General features: G+C 40.8%; 1 protein-coding gene across 1 annotated transcript in view; it reads left to right on the forward strand.

The window, feature by feature from the left end:
- The window catches only part of pde4a (phosphodiesterase 4A, cAMP-specific), a 56,637-nt gene that overhangs the window by 10,804 nt on the left and 20,479 nt on the right, over positions 1-25,354 (forward strand). The window contains exon 2 of the mRNA XM_051888436.1: positions 24,848-25,033. Within this exon, the coding sequence (XP_051744396.1) occupies positions 24,848-25,033 (186 nt within the window). The remainder of the gene's footprint in view (positions 1-24,847; positions 25,034-25,354) is intronic.

The raw sequence follows: 25,354 nt of genomic DNA on the forward strand, positions 1-25,354 counted from the left end.
TGTCCGCCTGCTCTCAAGATACCAGCGGTTTCCCTCTGCTCCATCTCTGCTCTGTGTAATTAGTGTGGCTGAAATCTGAAATCTACATGATCATTAACAAGTTAAAGCCCCTGAAAATGTTTAATGGCATTGTTCCACGCCTGGAGCATGAGACCAAGAAAATAACTATCCATTTGCATTGCTATTTTTTTCACATCTGACACTGGTAAAAATCTACTATTATAGAATGTATAAGTACACTATATTGCCAAAAGTATTGGGACACCCCTCCAAATCATTGAATTCAGGTGTTTCAATCACTTCCATGGCCACAGGTGTATAAAATCAAGCACCTAGGCATGCAGACTGCTTCTGTGAACATTTGTGAAAGAATAGGTCGTTCTCTGGACCTCAGTGCATTCAAACATGGTACCGTGATAGGTTGCCACCTGTGCAATAAGAAATTTATATAGAAATTTCCTCACTACTAAATATTCCACGCTCAACTGTTAGTGGTATCATAACAAAGTGGAAGCAATTGGGAACAACAGCAACTCAGCCACGAAGTGGTACGCCATGTAATATCACAGAGCGGGGTCAGCGCATGCTGAGGCGCACAGTGTGCAGAAGTCACCAACTTTCTGCAGAGTCAATAGCTACAGACCTCCAAACTTTGTGTGGTCTTCAGATTAGCTCAAGAACAGTGCGTAGAGAGCTTCATGGAATGGGTTTCCATGGCCGAGCAGCTGCATCCAAGCCTTACATCACCAAGTGCAATGCAAAGCGTCGGATGCAGTGGTGTAAAGCACCCCACCACTGGACTCTAGAGCAGTGGAGACGTGTTCTCTGGAGTGACGAATCACGCTTCTCTGTCTGGCAATCCGATGGACGAGTCTGGGTTTGGCGGTTGCCAGGAGAATGGTACTTACCTGACTGCACTGTGCCAAGTATAAAGTTTGGTGGAGGGGGGATTATGGTGTGGGGTTGTTTTTCAGGGGTTGGGCTTGGCCCCTTAGTTCCAGTGAAAGGAACTCTTAATGCTTCAGCATACCAAGACATTTTGGACAATTTCATGCTCCCAACTTTGTGGGAACAGTTTGGGGATGGCCCCTTCCTGTTCCAACATGACTGCGTACAAGTGCACAAAGCAAGGTCCATAAAGACATGGATGAGCGAGTTTGGTGTGGAGGAACTTGACTGGCTTGACCTCAACCCGATAGTAGACCTTTGGGATGAATTAGAGCGGAGACTGCGAGCCAGGCCTTCTCGCCAACATCAGTGCCTGACCTCACAAATGCGCTTCTAGAAGAATGGTCAAAATTTCCCATAAACACACTCCTAAACCTTGTGGAAAGCCTTCCCAGAAGAGTTGAAGCTGTTATAGCTGGAAAGGGTGGGCCAACTCCATATTAAACCCTACGGATTAAGAATGGGATGTCATTAAAGTTCATGTGCACGTAAAGGCAGGCGTCCCAAAACTTTTGTCAATATAGTGTATATGTATGTTGCTTGCAATTTTTTAAAAATTCGTCAGAATACATCATTACTTTTAAATCCCTCTGTCTGAGAAAACAAATAAAAAATGCATTTATAGCAATGTATTGGAAATCTATGTGGAAATCATACTCAAGAGTGTAAAAGGAGAAATATGAAGTTTCAGTTATTGTTAAAGCATTTATGAGAATTTTTTTTTTTTAAATAGTGCTTTATAGATTGTCACATCCCTTTCTGGTATCCTTGTCTGGATATAATCTAAAAGTAATCTCTGGCTTTACATGATGATTATGGTTATGACTGCATACTGAAGTGTCAAGCTAATGTATGTGTATATCATATTGCTATACTTTTAAAATTGTGTGATAGTTGTATATTTTTCATGCTTATTCTGGCACTGTAGAAGTTCCCCATTGACTTCCATTGTAAGCGCATTGCTGTTAATGCATTTTGTCAGGGACAATTCAATATTATTTGCTGTGGAAACCAATATGATGCCACAGATGCTGTTAGTTTATGCTAATAGTTCAGCAAAAATTCAATTTCATTTACTCACCCTCATGTGGTTCCAAATCCATATGAATTTCTTACATGGAACATAAAATCTTGAAATCTCCGGTTCACATTAATTTTAATTATAATCAGCAGTCTTCCAAATTTTCAAGTTTCATGGAAGAAATGGTTTGGAACCACATGAGGTGACAGGATTTTCATTTTTGGGTTGCATTCAGTCTGGAGTGTTCCTTTAAGATTTTGTTACCCATAGGAGAGACATGATGTGCTCCTAGCTTGTCTAACCTTCACATTACTGTAGCTCAGTCAAGTGCTTTAATGAGCAAGCATTAAGCATCCAGCTTCACGGATAACGTTGGCCCTCAGGTTTGGGCACGTGATCTCACGGTTAGCGACATCTGTTTTTCTTCGTGCACCAACAGGCTAAGCTGCGCCATGCTCACCCTCTTTTGACCTGCCCATACCTCCCCTCCTAAAGCCTGGAGGAGTGAAACCAGGAGCTTTTCCACAGTAAACAGCAGCCACTGTAACGGATATGATTAGAGGATTGTATTCAGCATTATTTAGGTCTGAAGTAAATGTGCTCGATGCTGATGGGGTAGATTCACATAGCTGCTGAACACCTGCTTGTGCATTGAGGCATATTGACTTTATTTAATACTTATAAGTGTTAAGTATATATACTTATACTTACTTATATTTATACATATATGGGTCAATAATGGGTCATTTTTTTCCCCAAAGGCCTTAATAATAATAAAAAACAAAGATATGACATCCAAAGTATGTAAGGTAGTACAACTAGATTTCTTTTATTGAATCCAAAAGGTTTTAATTATATTTTGCTACATATAAAGGTATTTTAAAGATTTTGAGGTGTCAAAAGGTCATTCGGTTTAACCGTCCATTTAATTTGTGATTAAAATATCTTAAAATGTAATAAATGTATATATTTTCTATTCTGCCATGATTTTATAACATCATATATCAACATAGTGCAAAATGGTATTAAAATTATGTGTAGAAGTCGTCGCTTTTTTACGAGAAATAATGTCCGGAAAAATGAATTTCACTGATGTCATTTGGAGTAACCAATATAAAAGGGCCATTTTGGATCAAGTCATGCAGTCAGTATCATGTGACAGGATGTGACATCATTCAGACACCTGCAAAGGACCACATGGTCGTGAAGCAAAGTAACTAACTTTCTCTTAACTATTTGAAATGAATAAATCTGTGTTTTCACTTGCTCATACGCATGTTCCGAAACATCAGGTCATTCGGTACAACCGCTATAAAACATGGAAAATGTTGTAATATTTTAAAAACTTGTATTAAATATAAAATACCTGATTGTCCTGTTACTAGCTAGCTAGATATCAGCCTGTTAACATTGTTTGAAAATATCGTCATTCGGTATAACCAAAAGTGCCATTCGATAAAACCGAAATTTTGGTTAAACCGAATGACTTTTTTGGTGACAAACTTTGTCAATCTTGTAAAAAATGACAAAAGCAGTGTTAAATGTAGTTCCAAACATAGGTTCGGGAGGAGCCTAAACATTCAGTCCTGTCAATCATCATTACGAGCATATATAAGCAGCAGTCACTGAGTCATCCCAGCAACAATTCTTCCAGCATCCCTCCTCCTCCCCATCTCCTCCTCTATTTCTCTTATTCTCCTTCTACGCAGTACTGTTATAGGGGGGTTTAACTCGAAGCTCAAGCCGAGCCTCGGGTTCGAGCCTCCTTCGAGGACAGCAAGCCAATAACCATTCAAACTGAATGGGCAGGTGAACTTGTGAATTGATTATAAAAACCACATAATCTCATTAACACTTAATAAAACTTCAAAATTAATTATATCTCTATTATGTTTTTGTTTTTTTTACATTTTTAAAAACCTTATTTGTCAGTGACCCACATAACTTTTTATTGATATTGATAATTACATATACATGCTAGACATATATCAAAAGACCATTTAAAAGAAGTGAATGATACATCAAGAATCAGTGATTAAAATGACTGACACTTGAATAAAAAACTCAAAACTCAAAATAGTAACTAATACCACCCAGCACTAATACACAGTGGCATATCGCAAATCTTGGCAAAAGATGAACTGCTATCTCTGATGGAGACAGTGACGTTATTTTGGGCATTTTTGCTCTGTTAAACACTTTTCTCTTTATTTATCCTAGTCTGTGCTGAAATATTTCCCGTTCTTCTTTCTAGATTGCTTAGTAAAACAAATCTGGTGGGCTTCAGGAGGTTTACAGTGAGTTAGCACTGGTCAGTAAAATTGATTGTCATATAAATGAAAAGAAATCAAATCTAGGATGGGTCTCTATTCTTCGATTGTGATAGTTGTGCAAATACATTTGCGTGTGTGTAAATTTCATATGTATATTGCCTCATTCATGCAGCTTCAATGGCACGTAAAATAGCCAAGTCTAACCATAATTAACCATAGCATAGCAATTAACCATAATTGGCTCATAAACACCCCCTCATAAACTTTCATATGCTAATATGAACAAAAAACAGAGTAATGTAAAGAGCCATTTTAATTTCCCTTGCTGCATTTAGTTGTCTGCAAAGGGGTCAGTTCTCACAGTCCTCTTTGCGTCTGCTGTTTAGCATTAGCGCGGCAGTATTCCGCAAGGAGCATGTCGGATATGTGTGGAGGTGTGAGGAGTCTTGAATTTCGTGTGTTATCAGACAGACAACCTGAATCAACCTGCTCCACAGCGGCAGCCTTCATTCCCATTCTCACATTTTGATGATAAGCTGTGTAGTGACATCCGTCAAGGGATCTTGGACCCTCTCTGAGTATGTAAGCATGTCTAAATGTGTGTGCGTGAGCACTGTGGACTCTCGTCTCAACGGGCGGCAGTTCTGAGAGAGACCGACATACTTGTGTCACCGAGTTGTCAACCGCACAGATCCACGCATATGCATTTACACACACTCTCATTCGCATGCGCACACACAATGACACCAGAGACATCAAAAGACAGTTGTCAGAGCAATAGACGGGTGAGATAATGTAGGTTGGGCAGCAGAAAGCACACCGGGGAGAGTCTAGTTCAAATCGAGGACAGCAAACAAATCAGAGCTGAGCCGAGTGCATTACCACACCTGGGGTTTGAGAGATATGAAGAACGTCCCTCACTTAATATGTATGCGATCCACCTGTTATGTTTGAGGCAGGGTTTCCTGTTGTCCCACCTGATATACGATGTCATCAGGGATTTGTAACCCGTAGATAGACTGGCTTCAACCCACTGGATAATTATGAGAAAGTGGCAATCTTACTCACTGGGGAAGGACAGATGGCTGCGGTATCAGCAGAATATGGCTCTGACTGTCACACTGAACCATGATCCAAGACAATATTGCATTCGCTTGTACTAACCTATAATGAATTAGCTCGCAAATACACGTCTCCATGCTAAACATTAGTCATTTAGACAACATTATCGCCTGGTCCAATGAATCAACTCACAGATAAATATAATTAATGCTTCCTCTATGAATTTATTATGCAGTATTTTCATGTTTGCTGATTTGGTATGTAGTGATTGTGAGGTTGCGTGTGGTTTAGCTTACAAAACGAATATCCTTTGAGAGAAAGAAAGAGCGGGAGGATGCGTCGGCCTGCTCGGTTGGAGTCGGCTGTGGTCTGGTCATGTGTGAACTGGACTGGAAACTGCTGTTTCTGAGTCACTTGCATTACGTAACCTGCAGACAACCAACATTTTGTTCAAAAAATATAGATTCAGGGTGGTACCAGGGATCCTAAAAGTGGTACTTGCTGTGATGTTTCAAATGTCTCTCAGCTTCAGTAAAAAAAAAAAAAGATTCCTGCTGTGTAGCATCAGCGCTGAGCTGTATTTAATATACTGTAATTGTTTCTTACCGAAAACGCAGCAGATAATTCACAACAAACTTAGAACGTGCTCCTGCATTATTGATGACAGTGCACTGCAGCTATTGACAAACGCCCGACTGATCTTTTCATTACATCACAGTGCTGAGTTACTGTAATGGACACTGCTGTGGTCTCTCGGGACCATCTCTTGACCTCTGTGAGCCTGATTCAGGAATGCAGCTCGTCCGATCTGAAAGCCGGAACATTCATGGGATAAAACTCCTGCCTCTTGTGGCATTTAAAGGCCTGAGATTCCGCATGTGCCCCGGGACTCCCTTCCATGCTGGGACTGAATCTATTATCCTCAGATCCGAGACCTCTGTGTGTTCCTTCTGGATGGGCTCATGGGTTAGAGATTTCCCTGGCAGCGTCACGCTCTGCTGCTCTGTGATTGGCAGCAGGGGTCTGGACATCTGCAAAAGAGCAGGAATTGAAACTTCCTGTGATGCAGGGAACGGGCCAAGAGCCAGTGATAACTCCAACGAGGGTAATTCATTACCATCAACAGCGAGACCTTGTTTCTCCCTCTTAAATTCAGATTATCGCAGTTGGCTCTTTCACTTGCCCTACTTTTCCGGCTTCTCCTGTCCCCTCTACAGTTGTTTACGTGTCTGCCTCTGTATGTGCGGGATCTGATCGTTTAGTCACGCCTTATACGGTCTGCGAAGGTTATCGGACACTTTTTTTCAGCTGTATATTTCTGTATCCCATGTTATGCTTGCACAAAACACGGAACGTTATGCAAACGGTAAACACCGTAAATGAACGGAACGCAGTGGAATGTGATGTTGACACACACATAGCTGGCTCACCCCACCCCCTCTCCTTCTGCTCTTGAGATGCTTATCGCCCGTGACAGATTAGGGCACTTGTCGTCGTCTATGTTTAAATGCAGTCGTCGTGATGGGAGTCGACGCAGGAGTCTAGGCATTCTGTGGAGAGAGACAGGTGGACCGAGGACAGGAAAGAGACAGGGAGAGTGCACAGAGGGAGAGAAAGATGGGGTGAGACTAGTAGAGAGAGTCAGGGGAAAGAGAGAGTGAAGGGGTAGGGTAGATGAGAGGAAGCATTGGTGCCAGTGATGGCCGCTGTCATAACGGATTCACTGTAGTCTTTCATTTGGCCAAATCAAATTCGAGGCTGGCCCCAGCTGTGATTGGCCCATGTTGTATCACTCATGAGGCCACAGCAGCATGACCTCGTGGATCCAGCCCGCCCCTTTGTGAGGGCTATAAATAGGATAGGAGGCCTCAGGCTCCCACTATAATGAGATTAAATCCAACCAGCCCCAACATTGAGTGTGAATTAAGCATCACTTCTGTATCTTGCTTTGGAAAAAGAGTAGTGTGCATGGGTAAATGCGGCTTAGAAAATGAAACATCAGTTCATCTGGTTTTGAAAGGTTAGATTTTAAGTGTTTTGAGTGAACTTAAATGATTAGTTCACTTTCAAATGAAAATTAGCCCAAGCTTTACTCACCCCCAAGCCATCCTAGTATGTATATGTATATGACTTTCTGATGATCTGTTGGAGAAATATTAATAAATATCGTGACGCATCCGAGCTTTAAAATGGCAGTAAGCATTACCAAATGAGTACGAGCTAAAGAAAGTCTCTCTATCCACATCCATCCATCATAAACACATTCCACACGGCTCCGGAGAGTTAATAAAGGTCTTCTGAAGCGAAGCGATGCTTTTGTGTAAAAAAAAATCTCCATATTTGAGAAGTTATGAAGTAAAATATCTAGCTTCCGCCAGACCGGCTGACGCCATTTCCGTTTTTCAGTAATTTGAATACTGACGGCGGTCTGGCGGAAGCTACATATTTTACTTCATAACTTGTTAAATATGATTTTTTTTTTTTGCACAAACACATCGCTTTGCTTCAGAAGGCCTTTATTAACCCTCCGGAGCCGTGTGGAGTACGTTTATGATGGATGGATGTGGATGGAGACACTTTCTTCAGCTCACACTCGTTTGGTAACGCATTCTACCATTATAAAGCTTGGATGTGTCAGGATATTTATCAATGTTTCTTCGATTGTCTTTGTCAGAAAGAAGAAAGTCATACACACCTAGGATGGCTTGAGGGTGAGTAAAGCTTGGGCTAATTTTCATTTGAAAGTGAACTAATCCTTTAAAATGGCAAGTTGCCATTACTTAAAAGTTTCCACCATTGTAGCAATTACCTATTTAGATTAAGTAAATTTTAGCACAATTTCTTAATTTTTATCAACTTAAAAAAGGAGTTTTCTGCAAATTATTCCAATTACTCGTATGGTTTTAAATTATTTCATATTATATATTAAACTAATCGTAAATGCATTAACACAACTCAACTGGTATATTGTTAAAAACGGCACGAAAATAAAATTCACCCTATCTATTTTCTAAATGCATTTAATTGCATATCTTTTTGAGCTCTTTTTGAATTTTTAATGTGAACTCAGTCTTTTCATAAAATGACAGACTTCTCGTTTGCATGACTTCTCCAATTATTTTGTCCTCATAAACTTCACCCCTTTCTTACAAATCACTACAAGCTCACATTCAGTTCTGCCTCCATCCAATCAACAAAAGTGTCCCTGCCCTATATTTTTTTTCCTTTTTCAAAAATCTGTTCCACTTGGATGAACGTCAAAATACAGAAGAAAAGACTCGTCGCTACTTTCAGTACATCGCAACTTTAAAGTTAGTAAGTTGCTGGAATTTCAGAATAGTAAGTAAACTAAATAAAACATTTATTCATAATTTTTTTTCAGTAATATTTTCGTTCAGAGAACACAAGCCACGTGCACTTCACACGCCTGAATGCCCCCCATGTTGTTTTTGTAGTATCTTCGTTTATGGATTTGATAAGGCGTTTTACTGTTTCTGCAATCTCACCACACCTCCGCTCAGGGTGTGCCATTTTTTCCTTGTGATCTGTCCTTTATCAGGGCAATGTGCTTAACACCACAGTACCATAAAAATTCTTCGGCAACCTGTGTTTTACACTAATGGCTACAATCAGCTTGTCAGGCTAGGTTTTATGTCAGATGTGTCTTTTGAAGTTAGACGGCTCTCTTCAAGTTAAAAGGTCCAACCAAAATTAACCAGTTCTCATGACATGAGCAAGATGAATTCTGGTGCTGCAAGCATGTGTTAGCGTATGTGTTTGTGAGTATGTGCCTGTGTGTGTGAGTGTCACTGACTATTTGCATGTGTCTGGGGACAGAGTGGGAGACGACCAGTCTGTTTGGCCATACTGCTGGTCGGCAGCCCATACATGCTCTCTGCCATACGCTGTAAGAGCCTCCAAGAGCAGACTCTCTTAAAGCACGGCTGCAGCTCACTAGGGGTGCTCACTGTTGGTGCTCTACAGGCTTTTTAACCCTTTTGCTGCTAGAGGTAGGGGATACGAACAAAATCTTATTCCATGATTTGAAAAAAAACAACAACTCACTGCGTGATGTAACCAATAGAATGCAGTTAGAATGCCCCAAAAATTCAAGATATCAGGGCAAAAATGCCCTTGTATGAGTTTTTGCCTCATATATAGGCCTATATGTTATGATATAGTTAAGCAATATCACACAAGAATGCAACATCACACAAGTGCTGTTTTTATCCTGAATAGCATGAATGTGATATTGATTTTATACATCAGTTCAATAAATAAGATATAATTGTGATATATTTTATACACAATATTGTCTGTTTTTGCTCAATTTTCCAACGAAAATATTACCTATAAAGTTGTCTCCAAGCAACACACAGCGGTGTTTTGTTTCTGAATGAATCTGCGTTTTGAGCGATTCAGTCGGGTGAACCAATGATTCAATGGCCCATTCATAAAGCGAGCCAATAGGTGTGTTCTACTTGAAGTGGCGCTGTGCAGACTTTTTGACATTGAGTTATTCATTCATTCAATTCATTCAAATGGCTGATTCATTCAGGAATGTGTTCGAACACACCTATTTACTTCGAACACATCTATAGGGCCTTATCATACATTCGACACAAGTGTTTTTTACTAGTTTCACCCGACACAGTTATCATTTTCACGTCCTGTGTCACGTTGTTTAAATAGCAAATGCATTTGCGCCCATGGTCATGCTGGTCTAAGAAAACAAGGTGTGTTCAGGCGCATTGTTGGCGCGACTATTTTGAGGCAACTGCAATAGACTGCGCCATTGACCAACTGAAACCTGGTCTAAAGTCAATGCCACAATATTTTTTTTGTTATTTAAAGAGCGTGTTAGTAATATGTGCCTATACGGGTGCACAACGCGCAAACACTCTGCTTATTACACACACAGGGATGCGCAGCAGCACACAAACATGCCAAATATTAAAAATAAAAGGATTACAATGTAAAAGATTATTATTGTGTGCATAAAGATAAAAATGCTTTGGTGGAATCCGGCTTTTCCTGTAGATGGTCTGTTCATGCGCTTTAACCTCGTGCATGAGAAATCCGTTCACTCAATAGAGAAGAGTTCAGCTTTTCCGCTTGCAAATTCCACCAAGTAAATAGGGAATCCGCCATGGCACAAGCGCACCTGGCTTTTAAAGGGAAAGGGAGATGAGATTCTAATTGGTTTATTGCACGTTACGGCCAAAACACACCCATTACTCATTAAAAGAATAGGGACAACCCTTTTAGACCATTTTTCCCGTCCTTAAACTAGGAAAAGTGGATTCGGACACGCCCTAAGCACACTTGCGCCATGCGCTTTAGACCATACGCAATATAATAGGGCCCATTTACTTCATTCCTGAATAAATCAGCCGTTTGAATGAATCAAATGAATGAATGACTAAATGACTAAATGACTTACTCATTTAGACATTTACCGCCACCTACTGGCAGTTTTAGTTTCCTAGAGTATCATTTCATAAAAAAAAATAAATAAAAAAAATCATATTTCTGTTTATTTACATTTACTCATCCTAGTGTCTTTTCAAACCTGTATGACTTTATTTCTTTTGCGGAACATAAAAGAAGATATTTTAAAGAATGTTGGTAACCAAATATTTGTCTGTACCGATACCAATTCAGATGCAGCTTATGAAAAAAGCATGGCTGTTGTAGCCTAAAAGTTTATGTGTAATAAATTCTATGTTGAATCAAATAAAATATTTATTTCTAAAACTACTTTTTGTAATGTCTATTTGATGCTTTTCTCATTTAACACAATAATGACTTTAAATGATCTTTTGGGAGTAATTTCTCAGCCTAATTTGATGTGCAATTAATTAGATTAAAAATTGTAATCACTTGACAGCCCTGCATGTATTCGTCCTGAACCGTCACAGTACGGACGTCACGGTTCGGTGTATACGGTCAGACGATGAATACAGTCAGTCACAGGTGATGCACACTTCAATCCAGACGGGGGCACGCGCGGTAATGCAATGTTGTTTGCTAACCGCCACAACAGAAAAAAGAGCAAAAGAAGAGATGATCTATGCAAAAGTTCAGAATGGCACACAAGAGTTTGCTAGTAGCCCAAACGCTGAGTTTCGATTAATTTTTGTGACTGCTACACAAACTTCACAGAAAGGAAACTGGGACGGCAGAAAGCGGCATCATGTTTGTTTAAAAATAGACCCTTTACAGTTTCAAAAGTTCCTACAGTATATTGTATATGACAATAAATGACGGAGTATTTTAAGTTGTTTCCGCTGTTATAATGAGACTTGTGTAGTGGACATTATTCTATTTATTTTGTACTTCTGTAACACAAGAGATGCTTTTCAGTTTTGCAGCTGATTGTGACCAAATACCTTTTGTTTTTTATCAGCCCTACAAAAAAATGACCTATGCAAGAGTGCATTCTGTTTACTGCTTAGTGCTTAATACACTAAAGGAGGCTGTATTGTACCAACTACCTCAGGGGGGACTAAGTAATAGTAATTTGTTACATATAAATAGCTCTTTTCTGGGTACTCAAAGCACTTTTTACATATGGAAGGGGGAATCTCCTCAACCACCACCTGTGTGCAGCATCCACCTGGATGATGCGACGACAGCCATATTGCATCAGAACGCCCACCACACACCAACTTATTGGTGGAGAGGAGACAGAGTATTGAAGCCAATCAGTATATGGGGATGATAAGGAGGTCATGATGGACAGAGGCCAATGGACAAATTTGGCCAGGATGCCGGGGTTAAAACCCTACTCTTTTTTAAAGGACATTTTTTATGAGCACAGAGAGTCAGGGCCTTGGTTTAACGTCTCATTCGAAGGACGGTGCCTTTTTGACAGTGTAGTATAGTAACACCTCTTCCAGCAGCAACCTAGTTTTCCCAGGAGTTCTCCCATCCAGGTACTGACCAGGCTCAACCCTGCTTAGCTACAGTAGGAAATCAGTCTTGTGCTAAAGAGAGATAGTTGCCATATACAATGGCTTAAAATTAAATAATAGATTTTTTTTGGACTGTCTAGAGGATTAAATATTTAACAAAAGGTACTTCATATCATTTCATTATTTTTATTTGGAAGTTGATGGATGCCATCCAACAGATAATTATTCATAACAAATGAATTATAAATCTGGCATCAGTGCCAAGCGTCTTTATGTAACACAAGTTAAAAACAAAAATAAAGTAATATTACAAAAACACAATGAGCCACGTCCAAAGCCACTGCACATGAGCTGAATTTTATATGAATGCATCAAGCAATCGAAAACAAACAGGGACACTCCTTAATAACACGTTTCTGATTTTGATTTGCTCTCAGATTTAAAAGTGTTTCTACCATTGCATGTAAAGCTTTTCTACTGCTCTATTTTTTCTGCCCTTTTTCATCTCTCTCTACCAATAACAGCTTCCGCTTCCCCGTCCACTCAATCCACCTCCAATAACTACTCCCAGTGCGCAGTCAGTAACCACAATGCTTCCTATATGTCTCGCCTACAATTACCATCATAAATATCAGTTGAAACATGATGTCTACGTGCATTAATGTATTGCTTGAGTGAGCGCTGATTGAAGTCAATTCATCAGAGGGTGATCAGATGTGGACAGATAGAGAGAGAGAGATTTACTTTCCGTGTACTGAGGAGTGACAGAATAGATTGTGAAAGACGGAGTGCTAAGAGATACACATGAGAAGAGGCAAGAGAAGCTGAAAGAGAATGATTTTGTTCTTGAGTGAGTGAGAGAGAGAGGACCAGATAAGACAAATGCAGCTGCAGAAAAAGATGCTGTCTATGAATAGCCCATTTTTAGTGCAAACGTCTAGATGCACAACCTAAATGGATCGTTCAGCATTACCAGCCCTGGACCCAAGTGTCTAAAATAATCCAGGCACTTTTCTCATTGAAGATAAAATGACAAACTTTCACATAAAGCTCTTTCTTACTGTGATGTAGGCCATTGCCTCAAAGTAGCCCAATGTCAAGCACAATCAAATCACATGAACTATAAAAGTGTATGAAAACACTATAAATAAAAGCCAGTGGGATTCAATAAGAAAGCATAACATCTCTGAGCCAGAGTCTGAGCTGTTCTTTCTAGTAAAAGCAAGTCGGTGTCAACCACGGCTGATGCCTGTTTGCTGATAGAGGTCAAGGCTGCAAACATTCAGAGAAAATTGATTTTAGAGGGGCTTCACAGCTGGAGTGGCACAGCGTATTCACAGATAGACAGACGTCAGACGCCGTCTCGGCATTGTGAAAAGGAGCCTGACACTTCCTACAGTCTAACCTAATATATTATTTTTCTGTCTCAAATCTTTTTAAACTTTTTAGCTTTGACAGACAGTCTCCAAAAACGACACAATGCGAGTAGCGTATAGCCTCGGGGTGAATGTGGTTCATGCGGTTTAAACAAAATGCTCCATGGAATTCTCCTCTCTCCCACTAATGACTGTTTTTGCCTTTTCTATCAATGAGCATAATTATTATCCTCTCAGGATAACTTAATTAATCCAAAGAAATATAGGTGTAATACCTATGTTGGAGTGAATGTTCCCTCATAAGCTTCAGTTTGAATCTTTTATTGCTTTCCACTGTTGGCAATTCACTGCCACTCATCTGTCTATCAGGGCCGTTCTGCAAGTTCAAACGCTGTAACCTGAAGATAGACTTTAAAAATGCATATGTGAATAATGCATATGTAAAACACAATTACCAAATGAAAACATTGCTCACATTATTATCCTGTTTACTACAATTAAACTTGTCATTTCATTTTCCCTCATTAAACCAATCTGCATTCATGATATGTTTTTCATACCCTGGTATCATATCAGTGTGTCTTTATAAATTTTGTGTGACAAATCGATTGTGAAGGTTGCCATATTAGATAAAATCTCATTAATAAATTGCCTGGCACAAAGAGGGAAGAGAAGAACTTCAGATTTACACCTTGGAAAGAACACAAATGGAAATCAGTAGATAGATAGATAGATAGATAGTCAGATAGATAGATAGATAGATAGTAAACCTAATGAAATGAAAATAACCATGCTCAGAGCTGTATTTTTAAAATGTTTAAATGGAAATATGCAAGAAATAATGCCGCGTTCCAGGCAACCCGTAACCTGTGTTTTTCCAACCTTCTACCAGTGAAAATGCACTGGAACAGCAGTCAAACCCGTGACTTCCCACCCGTGAACTCGTACTAGATCGATGTACTCCCAGTTCGGCGCTCAGATGTCACATAGCCCGCAAAACAACAATGGCAGCCCCTACGGATGCGGTGTTTATGCAAGTGCATAAAATAAAAGGTATAACAGCTCTTCTTGCCTTATGCGCCGCTTTCCTCTTCCGTTTCCCTCAAATAAGCAAGGAGTAAGCACCTTTGGCGATAGAAATGATTGTAAATGAGCATAAGCCCTGTACGGTCTGCCATGCCGGTTTGTTTACACTCAGGCAGTTTGGTGTGACTTGCCTGGAACGCTACAAAGTCGTGAGTCGTTGTTTGAAGTCGTGACTTACGGGCTCAAAAACCTGCCTGGAACGCCGCATTAGAATATGAACTAAATTAAATGCCATATGTGTTTATCCTTTAGTACTCAGTAGTGGTTCTCAATACTGGTCTCCCTTATTTAATACACCCATTTCAGGACATGAAGTACTGTACAAATGAGTTGAATTTGGTGTGACTGATTAGGGATGCATCCAAATTGTGCAGTTTTGGGGAGCCTCCTGGACCAGGACTGAGAACCACTGGTGTCCAACACTGTTAGTCATTCATCACCATATCGATTAGTGGCCATGTGTTTCATGTGAGAAGTAGAGCTTCCAGGCAAGATAAAAATACAGTGACTGAAAGCCCAGTGTCCAATGAATAATCTTTTTTTCCCCCAATGCAAATAGTGCTCATGTAGACTCCCACAGGAGCACAGTGTCCTGGAAGGACCCAAAATGATGTGTTTGGAGCCTCTTGTTCAATGAACAGCGATCTTTGCTCCATTAAAATCCTAGTGAAGCACAACTTTAATGGGGTTCTCCGGGCCTTCCTGTGCACAGATTCATTTAGATTAAACTGGATCTTATTCTCACTCTCACTCTTATTTAGAACAATACTAATTTGCAATATATAGATAGCTAGGTACATAGACACATAGATAGATACATAGATTCATAGATAGCAATGATATGAAGCTGAAATGTAACCGATAGATTAGTGCAGAGAGAGATGGAGAGATGATGGTGGCGGAGAAGACAACTCTACAGTGACACAAAGGTAGCTCTTGATGACTCACTCCCTCTCTTTTTTTTTCTGTATCTCTCTTTCTCTCTTTCCAGTCTGGATTAAAATAACAGAGCCCCAGCAGCCCCAGCCTACAGAGGGGGAGTTGTGCTTTCCATCTCAGAGACAGGGTGATACGCTAAAAATACCCCTCTGTGTGTGGGCTGCACTAGGAGATCAGGGCGGGGGTGCAGCTCTGGAAGCTGGTTTGTACATTACAGATTTGGTGTATGCAGCATGAGAGTCTATGTGCCGTCTGAACGCACAGGATAGATGCTTTTACTGGATCAGAGCCGGTGTCAATATCACTGATTGGCTCATTACATGGATTAGAGTGTTAATTGTATTTCCAGTTCAGTTGCGATGTCTCTAATGGTGTCTCTGAAGGGCCTTTGCTAGACAGCCAACTGACCACTGCTCTCTCGATTATGGAATTCCTTCCCTCAGTAACTTCTTTGTCTTGGTCATTACACCAGGAAATGATGTTCGATTGGTGCTATTAAAAAATCAATACATCGTCATGCAGTGAAATGGAGCATTGCAGCTTACCTAAAGGTGTATTTTTTGCTGGCGTAAGATGTAAACAAAGCTCAGGACAACACATTTTTCAGGTCAGCTGTTGTGTCTGAGACTGTAAACAGTCCTTTGTGTATCTTCCTCCCAGTCTATTCATATATTCAGTCTATGATGTGCTATGAAGCAAAGTATCCTCCACCTGAAACCAGTGAGGATGGTAGTGCTCAAGTATTGAAACCAGACGGATGCTGATCAGAAGCAACTCTCATTAAACCAAACACTTGTTCAGGGCTTCCCCCTGACATTTCAGCTCACTAAAGCTTGTTAAAAGATGTGCATGCTGGAAACCAGATTTTTAATAGTTTCCCATTACTCCACATGGTCCCTAGATTCACAGGGACGATTTCCATATAAAAGGTTATCGAGCTGAGCCGCACTAGGGAATGAGAGGAGTGAACATAGCAGGGGGAGAGAGAGCCTTTGGGGTGCTGATGGCTGTACTCAGTAGGAATTAGTCAGATTTCAGTATTTGAGCAGGGAGCTGGCAGGCTGTTTGCTTCTTGGCTTGGCCAGTGCCAACACTACTGAGTAATGTTGGTCAATGCTGGTTACTGTGGCATGGGAGTGGGGTTCACTGGGTGGTTCATTTTGCTGTTATGAGGTCACAGCTGGATGACACTGCAGGATGGGATTGAGAGGAGAGTGCTGCAGGGTGCCAAAAAGAATAATTTATTCCGCATATGAAATGAACGCTGTTCACAACAAGGATTATATTTTAGGCATCATTTTTGAACGATTTTAAGCAATAATTTTAAGCAATAAGATAATTGTTCTAAACTTGTATGACTGTCTTTGTTCCCTGGAACACAAAAGATGAAACTGCAAGACTGGATCATCTTTTCCATTCAATTACAATGAATGGCGACTGATACTTTAAAGCTTCAAAAAGATATGCAAAATCAGCATAAAAGTCATGAGAAGTTGTGTGAGATACAGTTTAAAATTTATATTGTTATTCACTAACAATCTTCAAGGGTTAGTTCACCCAAAAATGAAAATTCTGTCATTAATTACTCACCCTTATTTCGTTCTACACTCATAAGACCTTCATTCATCTTCAGAACACAAATTAAGATATTTTTCACAATGGCTCAATGAGGCCTCCATTGCCAGCAAGGCAATTAACACTTTCAATGACCAGAAAGCTAAAGATGTATTTAAAACAGTTTGTGTGACTACAGTGGTTCAACCTTAATGTTATGAAGCAACGAGAATACTTTTTGTGCGGAAAAAAAAAACAAAACAAAAAAACGACTTTATTCAACAATATCTAGTGATGGGCGATTTCAAAACACTGCTTCATGAAGTTTGAAGATTTACAAATCTTTTGTTTCGAATCAGTGGTTCGGAGGCAATATCAAACTGCCAAACTCATGCCCCCCAGTGGTGAACTACTGAAATTTCGAAACACTTATGATATGACGAAGCCTCGTTTACTGAAATCACGTGACTTTGGTAGTTTGGTTCAAAACAAAAGATTCGTAAAGCTTCGAAGCTTCATGCAGTGTTTTGAAATCGCCCATCACTAGATATTGTTGAATAAAAGTATTCTCTTCGCTCATAACATTAAGGTTGAACCACTGTACTCACATTAACTGTTTTAAATACGTTTTTAGTAGCTTTCTGGGCATTGAAAGTGTTAATTGTCTTGCTGGCAATGGAGGCCTCACTGAGCCATCGGATTTTATGAAAATATCTTAATTTGTATTCTGAAGATGAACGAAGGTCTTATGCTTGTGCAACGACATGAGGGTGAGTAATTAATGACAGAATTTCTGGGTGAACTAACCCTTTCAGTATAGTAAATAAATAATGCAGACTGGTTTTATAAACCAGATCATCCGATTAATTTAAAAGGTCTGACTCAAACAATTAGTTTATGAATCAGGCATCATTTCTTTTCTCATGAGCGCACCAAGGAGAGTTGGGCGAATGTCAGGATTTTCTGTGGATTAAGACTCAATTAAGTAAATTAAGACTTTTGTTTATCACACAAAGCTACCATATGACTTCAGAAGCCTTGGACTATAGTGTACAACTGTTATAATACTTTAATGGTTTTATGTCCTTTTAAAGCTTGAAAGTTTCAGCCTTTAAGCCCAGACTTCTCTTTTTGTCTTCTGTGGAAGAAAGAAAGTGACATTTGGAATGACATGTAGATGTGTAAATGCTGACAAAATTTTCTGGGGTGTATTTATAGCAAAGACGGGGTACTGTTTTTGAAGTAAGGAGTGTGCTGAAATCATTTGGCTAATACGAACTGATAGGTATCCCATGAGGATTTGCATGAAAATAGAGATATCAAGCAAAAGACAAATAACAGCACGAATGAATGATGCGGTGTTGCTCAGGGAAATCGGAAATAGACAGTGAGCAGGATGGTAGTAAAACAAGTTTGTGGCAGCCTATCATGTCTGTACAGGACTCTGACTTCGCGCACCACAGAAGAGTCACTCCATGCACAAAGCTGAGGCTTATATGGAATTTGGAAAAGCATCCAGCCATAATATAGATAGTAAAAGCAATCTTCTCAATGGCTCTCACAGAAATGACTGTACAGTTGAATCAATGGTATCAAGGCTTTAAAGCCTCTTCCTGAGGGCAGATGCCTGGCTTGTCTGTAATGGTAGAGCTCTCACTGTTGGGACACTTTCAATGGGGTGCTTCTGATCCTGTCTGTCAGATAATCTGCTGTAATCCCTAGCTCTCTTATCTGACTGGAGCACGGTGTCCGGCAAGATGACTTCACGCCAGGAAGCGCAGCCTGGCCAACCTGCCTCTTTCAGCACTGCCTGCATGTTTGTGCGGGACTGTGACACAGGGCACAGCCTCCGGTGCAGATCACAGCCGGCTTTCAGCTTTCATGTTTACTTGCCCTCTGGGAGCCGGTCACTCACCTGTCTCGAGGGAATAGGTAGAACGGTGGAATGTCGTTTGGGGGAACATCAGGAGGTTTCACCAAGACACTAGCGGCTGGAAGAGAGTGTTCCACATGCTCCCTTAAATATCTCTGTGAGTCAGAGCGGGGACTGATGAGACACAGTTCGCTGTAATGCACTGCCAAAGGGACAGAGCGCCACAATAAAAGCTCTATCACATGGCATCAGCTGCTGATTAAAGAGCCAGCAATGTGACAGCATCATATACAGTCACCACTGATTTTATGATTGCCCCCCACTCCCCAACATCTCACCCCTCCTCTGACCCCCCTCCCTGCATCCAGCAATCAGCCAGGTGCTAAATGCCCGGGCAAGGAGAGAGAGAGGCAGTCGTCGAGGGTGTTGGTGTGCACTCGCAGAACAGGCAACAAGCATCTGCGCTTGGCAGCAGAGAAAGTGGAGGCAGGAAATAACTGTCACTCTCCATTCAGGCTGCCATGCTGGGAATGGGCGAGTGGTGGTGGTTGGGGGTCGGGGGAGGCGTTAATCATTAACTGAAAGGGAGAGAATTAAGGGGGTTTTTTTCTTTGCGAGAGGCCTTTTTTTGAAAATTGCTCTTCCCACTTAAAGAATTCACTCTGATCTGCTGATGGACTGCAGCGGTGTGCGCTGGGAGCTTGTAGATCAGAGTCTCCAGGGCCCAGGTTTTGTGTTTACTGGTAGTAAGGAATCAATAAGAGGGTGATCGGATGGAGTGAGCCTGTAAATCCTCCCTCACATCCTGTACACCAAGTTTTAATTAATTCAATCAGCTTCTTGACTCAAACTTCAAAGTCTTATAAAACCCAGAGTATTAATGGAGCATAATCCAATTCCTTTATTATTCCTCTTTAAGTGAGAATGTTCGGAATAAGCTACCGGAACACTTTGTATCAGCAAATGGGGAGTAAGTGCTACAGTATGTACTTGAGGCGAGCTCTTCAAATGAAGGGATGATTGATGAATTTGTGATTACATGGGGGCGGCGCTTACGATTATGATCTTGGAGGGAAAATGAGGGTAGTTTTAGTGTATGCGTTTATTTTGCGAGTCGTCTTTTAGTTCTTATGACTCAAAGCTACTTCTTTTAGAGCATTACACGCTCCATTACTCATAGACCCAGATTTATATTCAATTAATTTCAAAACTGCCACCCCGAAAAGCTGTGAATGGAAGAGTCATGCCTCCACTCATACTATCCTGGACCACATAGAGGACAGTACAACATTTATCAAATTACTTTAATTGTGCTGTCACGTTCAGGCAGCCTCTTGGACGTTAGTAAGACATCCTCATTGTGTGAAGCCTTGAGGGTGCACACATGTGAGCTATTATAAATTTTAATTCTTCCCTCTGGACTTTCACCATATAACCGTTTCTTTTATTTTTAGACTTTGGTCCGCATCATTTTGAGCATCTTTGTATTTGAAAGCAGTAATTGTTTTTCTTGTCTCCTGGAATTATTGTCAGGTTGCAGCTTTTTACAGTTACTCTAAAGTCATTTAGTGAGAAGATACGTAAACAGCCAAATCAATGCACTAGTGTTGGTTTTCAGAGGCACGGGGATGTGCTGACACTAATGTGTTATCTTTTATAGGAAAGACTCACCCAGCTGGCACAAATCCTTTCCTCTGTGCCCCCTATGATCATCATGTCATTGTCCAGAGTGCTACTCTCCAGGGGTTCTGTTATCACTGAATGAAAGCGAGAGCTGCCAATGGCATATCCTGCAATCACAGCGTGCGAAAAAAAAAAAAAGAAATTTTGTGTGTGTATTTTGCAAGTGCATTATGTACGACTAAAGTTTAATACATTTCTACCCTTATTGATTACTGAAGCAAGATAATTGCTGCTTCTTCTTCCACAATTAATTTTTGCACATGCACATTAATACACTGCATTTGCACATTTGCATACATACATGTGTAACTCAATGTAAGTGCTATTTATAATAATTCCTAAAAAGACAAATATCTGATTCCTTCAATTCTTGGAGCTCCGTTTTGAATTTCCAGGAGTTAACGACGACACGACAGTTCCACACACACACACACACACACACACACACACACACACACACACACACACACACACACACACACTCACACACACACACACACACACACGCACGCACACAAACGCCCCTTGATTCTGTGTCTATGAGGGTATAGTGAGTGTGTCTCTTGTGCCTTATAAACAAATGAGAACTCCAACATCCCAGCATGCATTCTGCTTGCTTTTTATTCTGGGCTGAGTCACAACCATAGACACAAATTACAGAGAAGGAGGCAGTGGAAGGCAGAGATCTTTGAGAGACAGAAGACAGAGACTGGTAAAAAGCCAGAGAAGGAGATAGAATGAGGGTGAAGGAGAAATAGAAGGGCTCGAATCACAACACAAGAAAGGGGAGGAGAGGGGGAAACTGGTTGACAAGGCTTCTCATTTCTTATTGTTCACTCCTTTGTGGATAGTCTCTGAGCGGCACAAATGTCACATGACTACAGGAGGCATTAAAGTGAAGCACAGACAGAAAAGCAGGAGCATTCGTGTGCGCCCACACATTCACTCTCTCTCGCGCACACACACACACACACACACACACACACACTACCTCAACAGGCATGAATACAGTGCAAGAAAAGCAACACACTCTGAGCGAAAGGCGCCGTGTTAATGCAGAAAAAAAGAGCTTGTTCTTCATAAAAATAGGAAATGGGTTTACAGAGAGCTGCTATTTCTACTGCGCAGTAAAGCCTGACTGCTGTAGTTATGTAGATAGTGACAGGCAGTGGTACGTTGACTCTTTAAGGTCAACCGTGTGTTGTCATCTCTAATTGGTGTTGCAGTTGTTGCTGGAAAAATAAAATGGTTTTGGAAGAAGCTGTACATGCACCTAGGGCATGTAAATATTTAGATAGGCCATGAGTCACCCCCCTCCCTCTTGCTCTTCCTCTTCTCCTTTATGTTTTTGCTCCCTTTTTCAAGTACTCGCACACTCCATCTTCTCCTGTCGCTCACGTCACTTGGTCTTCCCATCGCTGCGAGAGGAATTCTGTGAGCTGCAAGATAAGGAGTGTGAGAACAGGAAAAACAGAAGAAGCAACTGCAAAAGGGAAGGGTTTAAATGGAAGGTAGACTGAGTAAAAAAAGACAGATGGAGAGGAAAGATGAGGTGTAGGTCGAGAGCCTAAGGCTCTGTTTGTCTCGAGGGGCGTGACAGGTAGGGCCTGTTTACTGTGGATTCACATCACTCAGGATCTCTAGAGAGAGGGGACAGCAGCTGCTAGAAAGAACCAGCTTGGATATGTTTCAAGTCCTGTTGCACATGACGTCTGTATGATAAAAAAAAAATGTAAACAACCGGAATAAAGAATCTAGCCATAATCCAGATCCAGCTCACCAAGAGCAGCACAGAAGGAGCTCTCCATAGCCACAGGCTAAAACTACCTTCAGTTCTGCAGTTAGGGGCAGGAGACGAGCTTGGATGCCTTATGCGCTGTGTGTGGGAAGAGGGGTTTTAGTATTTTGTCTGTGAGAAGCGAGGGAGTGAGGAGGAGGACGAGTGACTGACAGCGCGAGAGAGACTGAAGTCTTGGCAGGCACCTAGTTCTGACGCTTCACTTCTGAAGTGTAGGCTTTGGTTTGAGGTTTCTCTGGTGTGGTGTACCCATAATTCCCAGCATGACTCAGAGGAGGCTGGAACTAGAGGAATTAGGAACCATGTGAGAGCCCTCCCTTTCTTCTGCTCGGCTTCTCTCGCGCCATGCCCATGACCACTGACCCCGCTACGAGCTCCATGGACAATTGCTACTTCAGATGTATGAGGCTCCATCGCAGAGTACAGGACCACAGGTGATCCCTGTCAAATGGCTCCTGGTCTCGAGACTCTTCAGGTGGTTGCACAAGGATGAACTGTGTACTTTGCACTGTTGTTGGCATTCTCCCTGTCCATTATTATATCTGCCATTGCAAGTAGGATTTGGTGGCATTATATGTCTTGTTTGCAACTGGCGAATGACCTGCAGTAGGTTTCATGCTCACTTTCAGCTCTGTAGTCATTAAGCTCTCCAGATGACTAGTTTTCATTCGTTATCACAGAGCCATGATAACTGAACAAATACAGTACATATTATAACCCCAGATGGGGTTAGACACCGTATCTGGTACTTTTCCACTAGTCACATGTTTAATGCTAAAACTGTGTGGATTAGTCCTTCCACAGATGTCGGCATTTAATGTGGTCTCATGTGGTTTTAAACCCTTATGTGGTAATTTTTTTCAATGAAACATAAAGGACAAAAACGCCATAAAAAAGTCCACATCACCATTTTCAAAGTTTTCTGAAGCATTAAGAATTGAGTACAACTCTCAGATTTCTCTATTTTGCATATTTGAACTGACATATCACATTAGGTTACAGCACATGAAAGAACTAACTTACATTTATGCATTATCCAAAGCGACTTACATTGCATTTAAGGTATATATTTTTATCAGTTCTTTCATTCCCTGGGAATCAAACCCATGAGCTTGGCATTGCTAGCACCATACTGTTTGAGCTACAGGAATGCAATTTTGTTTTGTGTCAGTGACATTAAAGAGTTAGTTCACCCAAAAATGAAAATTCAGTCATTAATTACTCACCCTCATGTCGTTCCATACCCGTAAGACCTTCATTCATCTTCAGAACACAAATTAAGATATTTTTGATAAAATCCAATGGCTCAGTGAGGCCTCCATTGACAGCAAGATCATTTCCTTTTTCAATGCCCAAAAAGGTACTAAAAACATTTAAAACAATTCATGCGTGTACAGTGGTTCAACCTTAATATTATAAACGAGAATACTTTTTGTGCGCCAAAAAAACAAAATAATGACTTTATTCAACAATATCTAGTGATGGGCGATTTCAAAACACTGCTTCATGAAGCTTCGAAGCGTTACAAATCTTTTGTTTCGAATCAAACTGCCAAAGTCACGTGATTTTAGTAAACTAGGCTTCGTTACGTCATAAGTGTTTCGAAATTTCAATAGTTCACGTGACTTTGGAAGTTTGATACGTGCTCTGAACCACTGATTCGAAACAAAAGATTTGTAAAGCTTCGAAGCTTCATGAAGCAGTGTTTTGAAATCGCCCATCACTAGATATTGTTGAATAAAGTCGCTATTTTGTTTTTTGTTTTTTTGGGGCACAAAAAGTATTCTCGTCTCTTTATAATATTAAGGTTGAACCACTGTAGTCATTTGGGCTATTTTTATGATGTTTTTGTCCTTTTTGGACAGCCATGTACTGTCCTTGTTTGGAAAAATATGTGTAAAAATCCTTTTGTAATTCACAGATAAAACAGCATATGGGTTTGGATGACATTAGGGTGAGCAGATAATAACAGATTTTTAATTTCTGCGTGAATTATTCCGTTAAGCCACAAAGTGCCCATAGAATATAAATTGTGAAGTGGTGGCTGAGGATTCTTCTCTGATTAGGCTTGTGATTTCCTTTAATGCTTGTTCAGGGTGACACAGTCTTCATCAGCTCTTTATACATTCAGAGAGCGTTTGCTGTCTCTAGAGTAAGAGGCAATCATGATTGTTTGTGTTTCACATCTCTATTTGTGCTGTGTTGGCCTGAGACTGGAAATCTAATGCAGCCACTGGCAAAGCATTGTTTGAGCTAAATGACAAGACATGCATTTTTACTTTCTCTCCATGTCATTTTGATTTCTCTCTCTCCACAGCTATGATGGGGAGAATGGGCCCTCTCCTGGCCGCAGCCCTATGGATTCGCAGGCGAGTCCGGGGCTGGTGCTCCATCCCCCCTTCCCTCAGAGTCAGAGAAGGGAATCTTTTCTCTACCGCTCTGACTCTGACTACGACATGTCCCCCAAGACCATGTCACGAAACTCCTCCATCAACAGCGAGGGGTAAGCCGTCTCCCTCAACACACAGCACACTTTTTACTGTTTACTGTCTTCACTTTTCATTTCTAAAAGGCCTCAGAGGAAGTTCTTTTATCCCAGAATCACCATGCAGCATTAAGCACATCAACTAAATCCCTCTTTACCCGTCTCACTATAATACTGTTACACCCTCAGAAGTGCTCACGCTCTCAGCACGCAGCAGTGACCCCCGTGACTGCAACCTCTGGATTATGGCCATAAAAAATGGCATTTTTTGATGTTGGCTAAATCTATTTCCTCGCACCTGGGGAGGATTCCTTGCCTCATCTCAATACTATAACAGAC

This window comes from Ctenopharyngodon idella, chromosome 3, assembly GCF_019924925.1.
Source record: "Ctenopharyngodon idella isolate HZGC_01 chromosome 3, HZGC01, whole genome shotgun sequence".
NCBI lineage: Eukaryota > Metazoa > Chordata > Actinopteri > Cypriniformes > Xenocyprididae > Ctenopharyngodon > Ctenopharyngodon idella.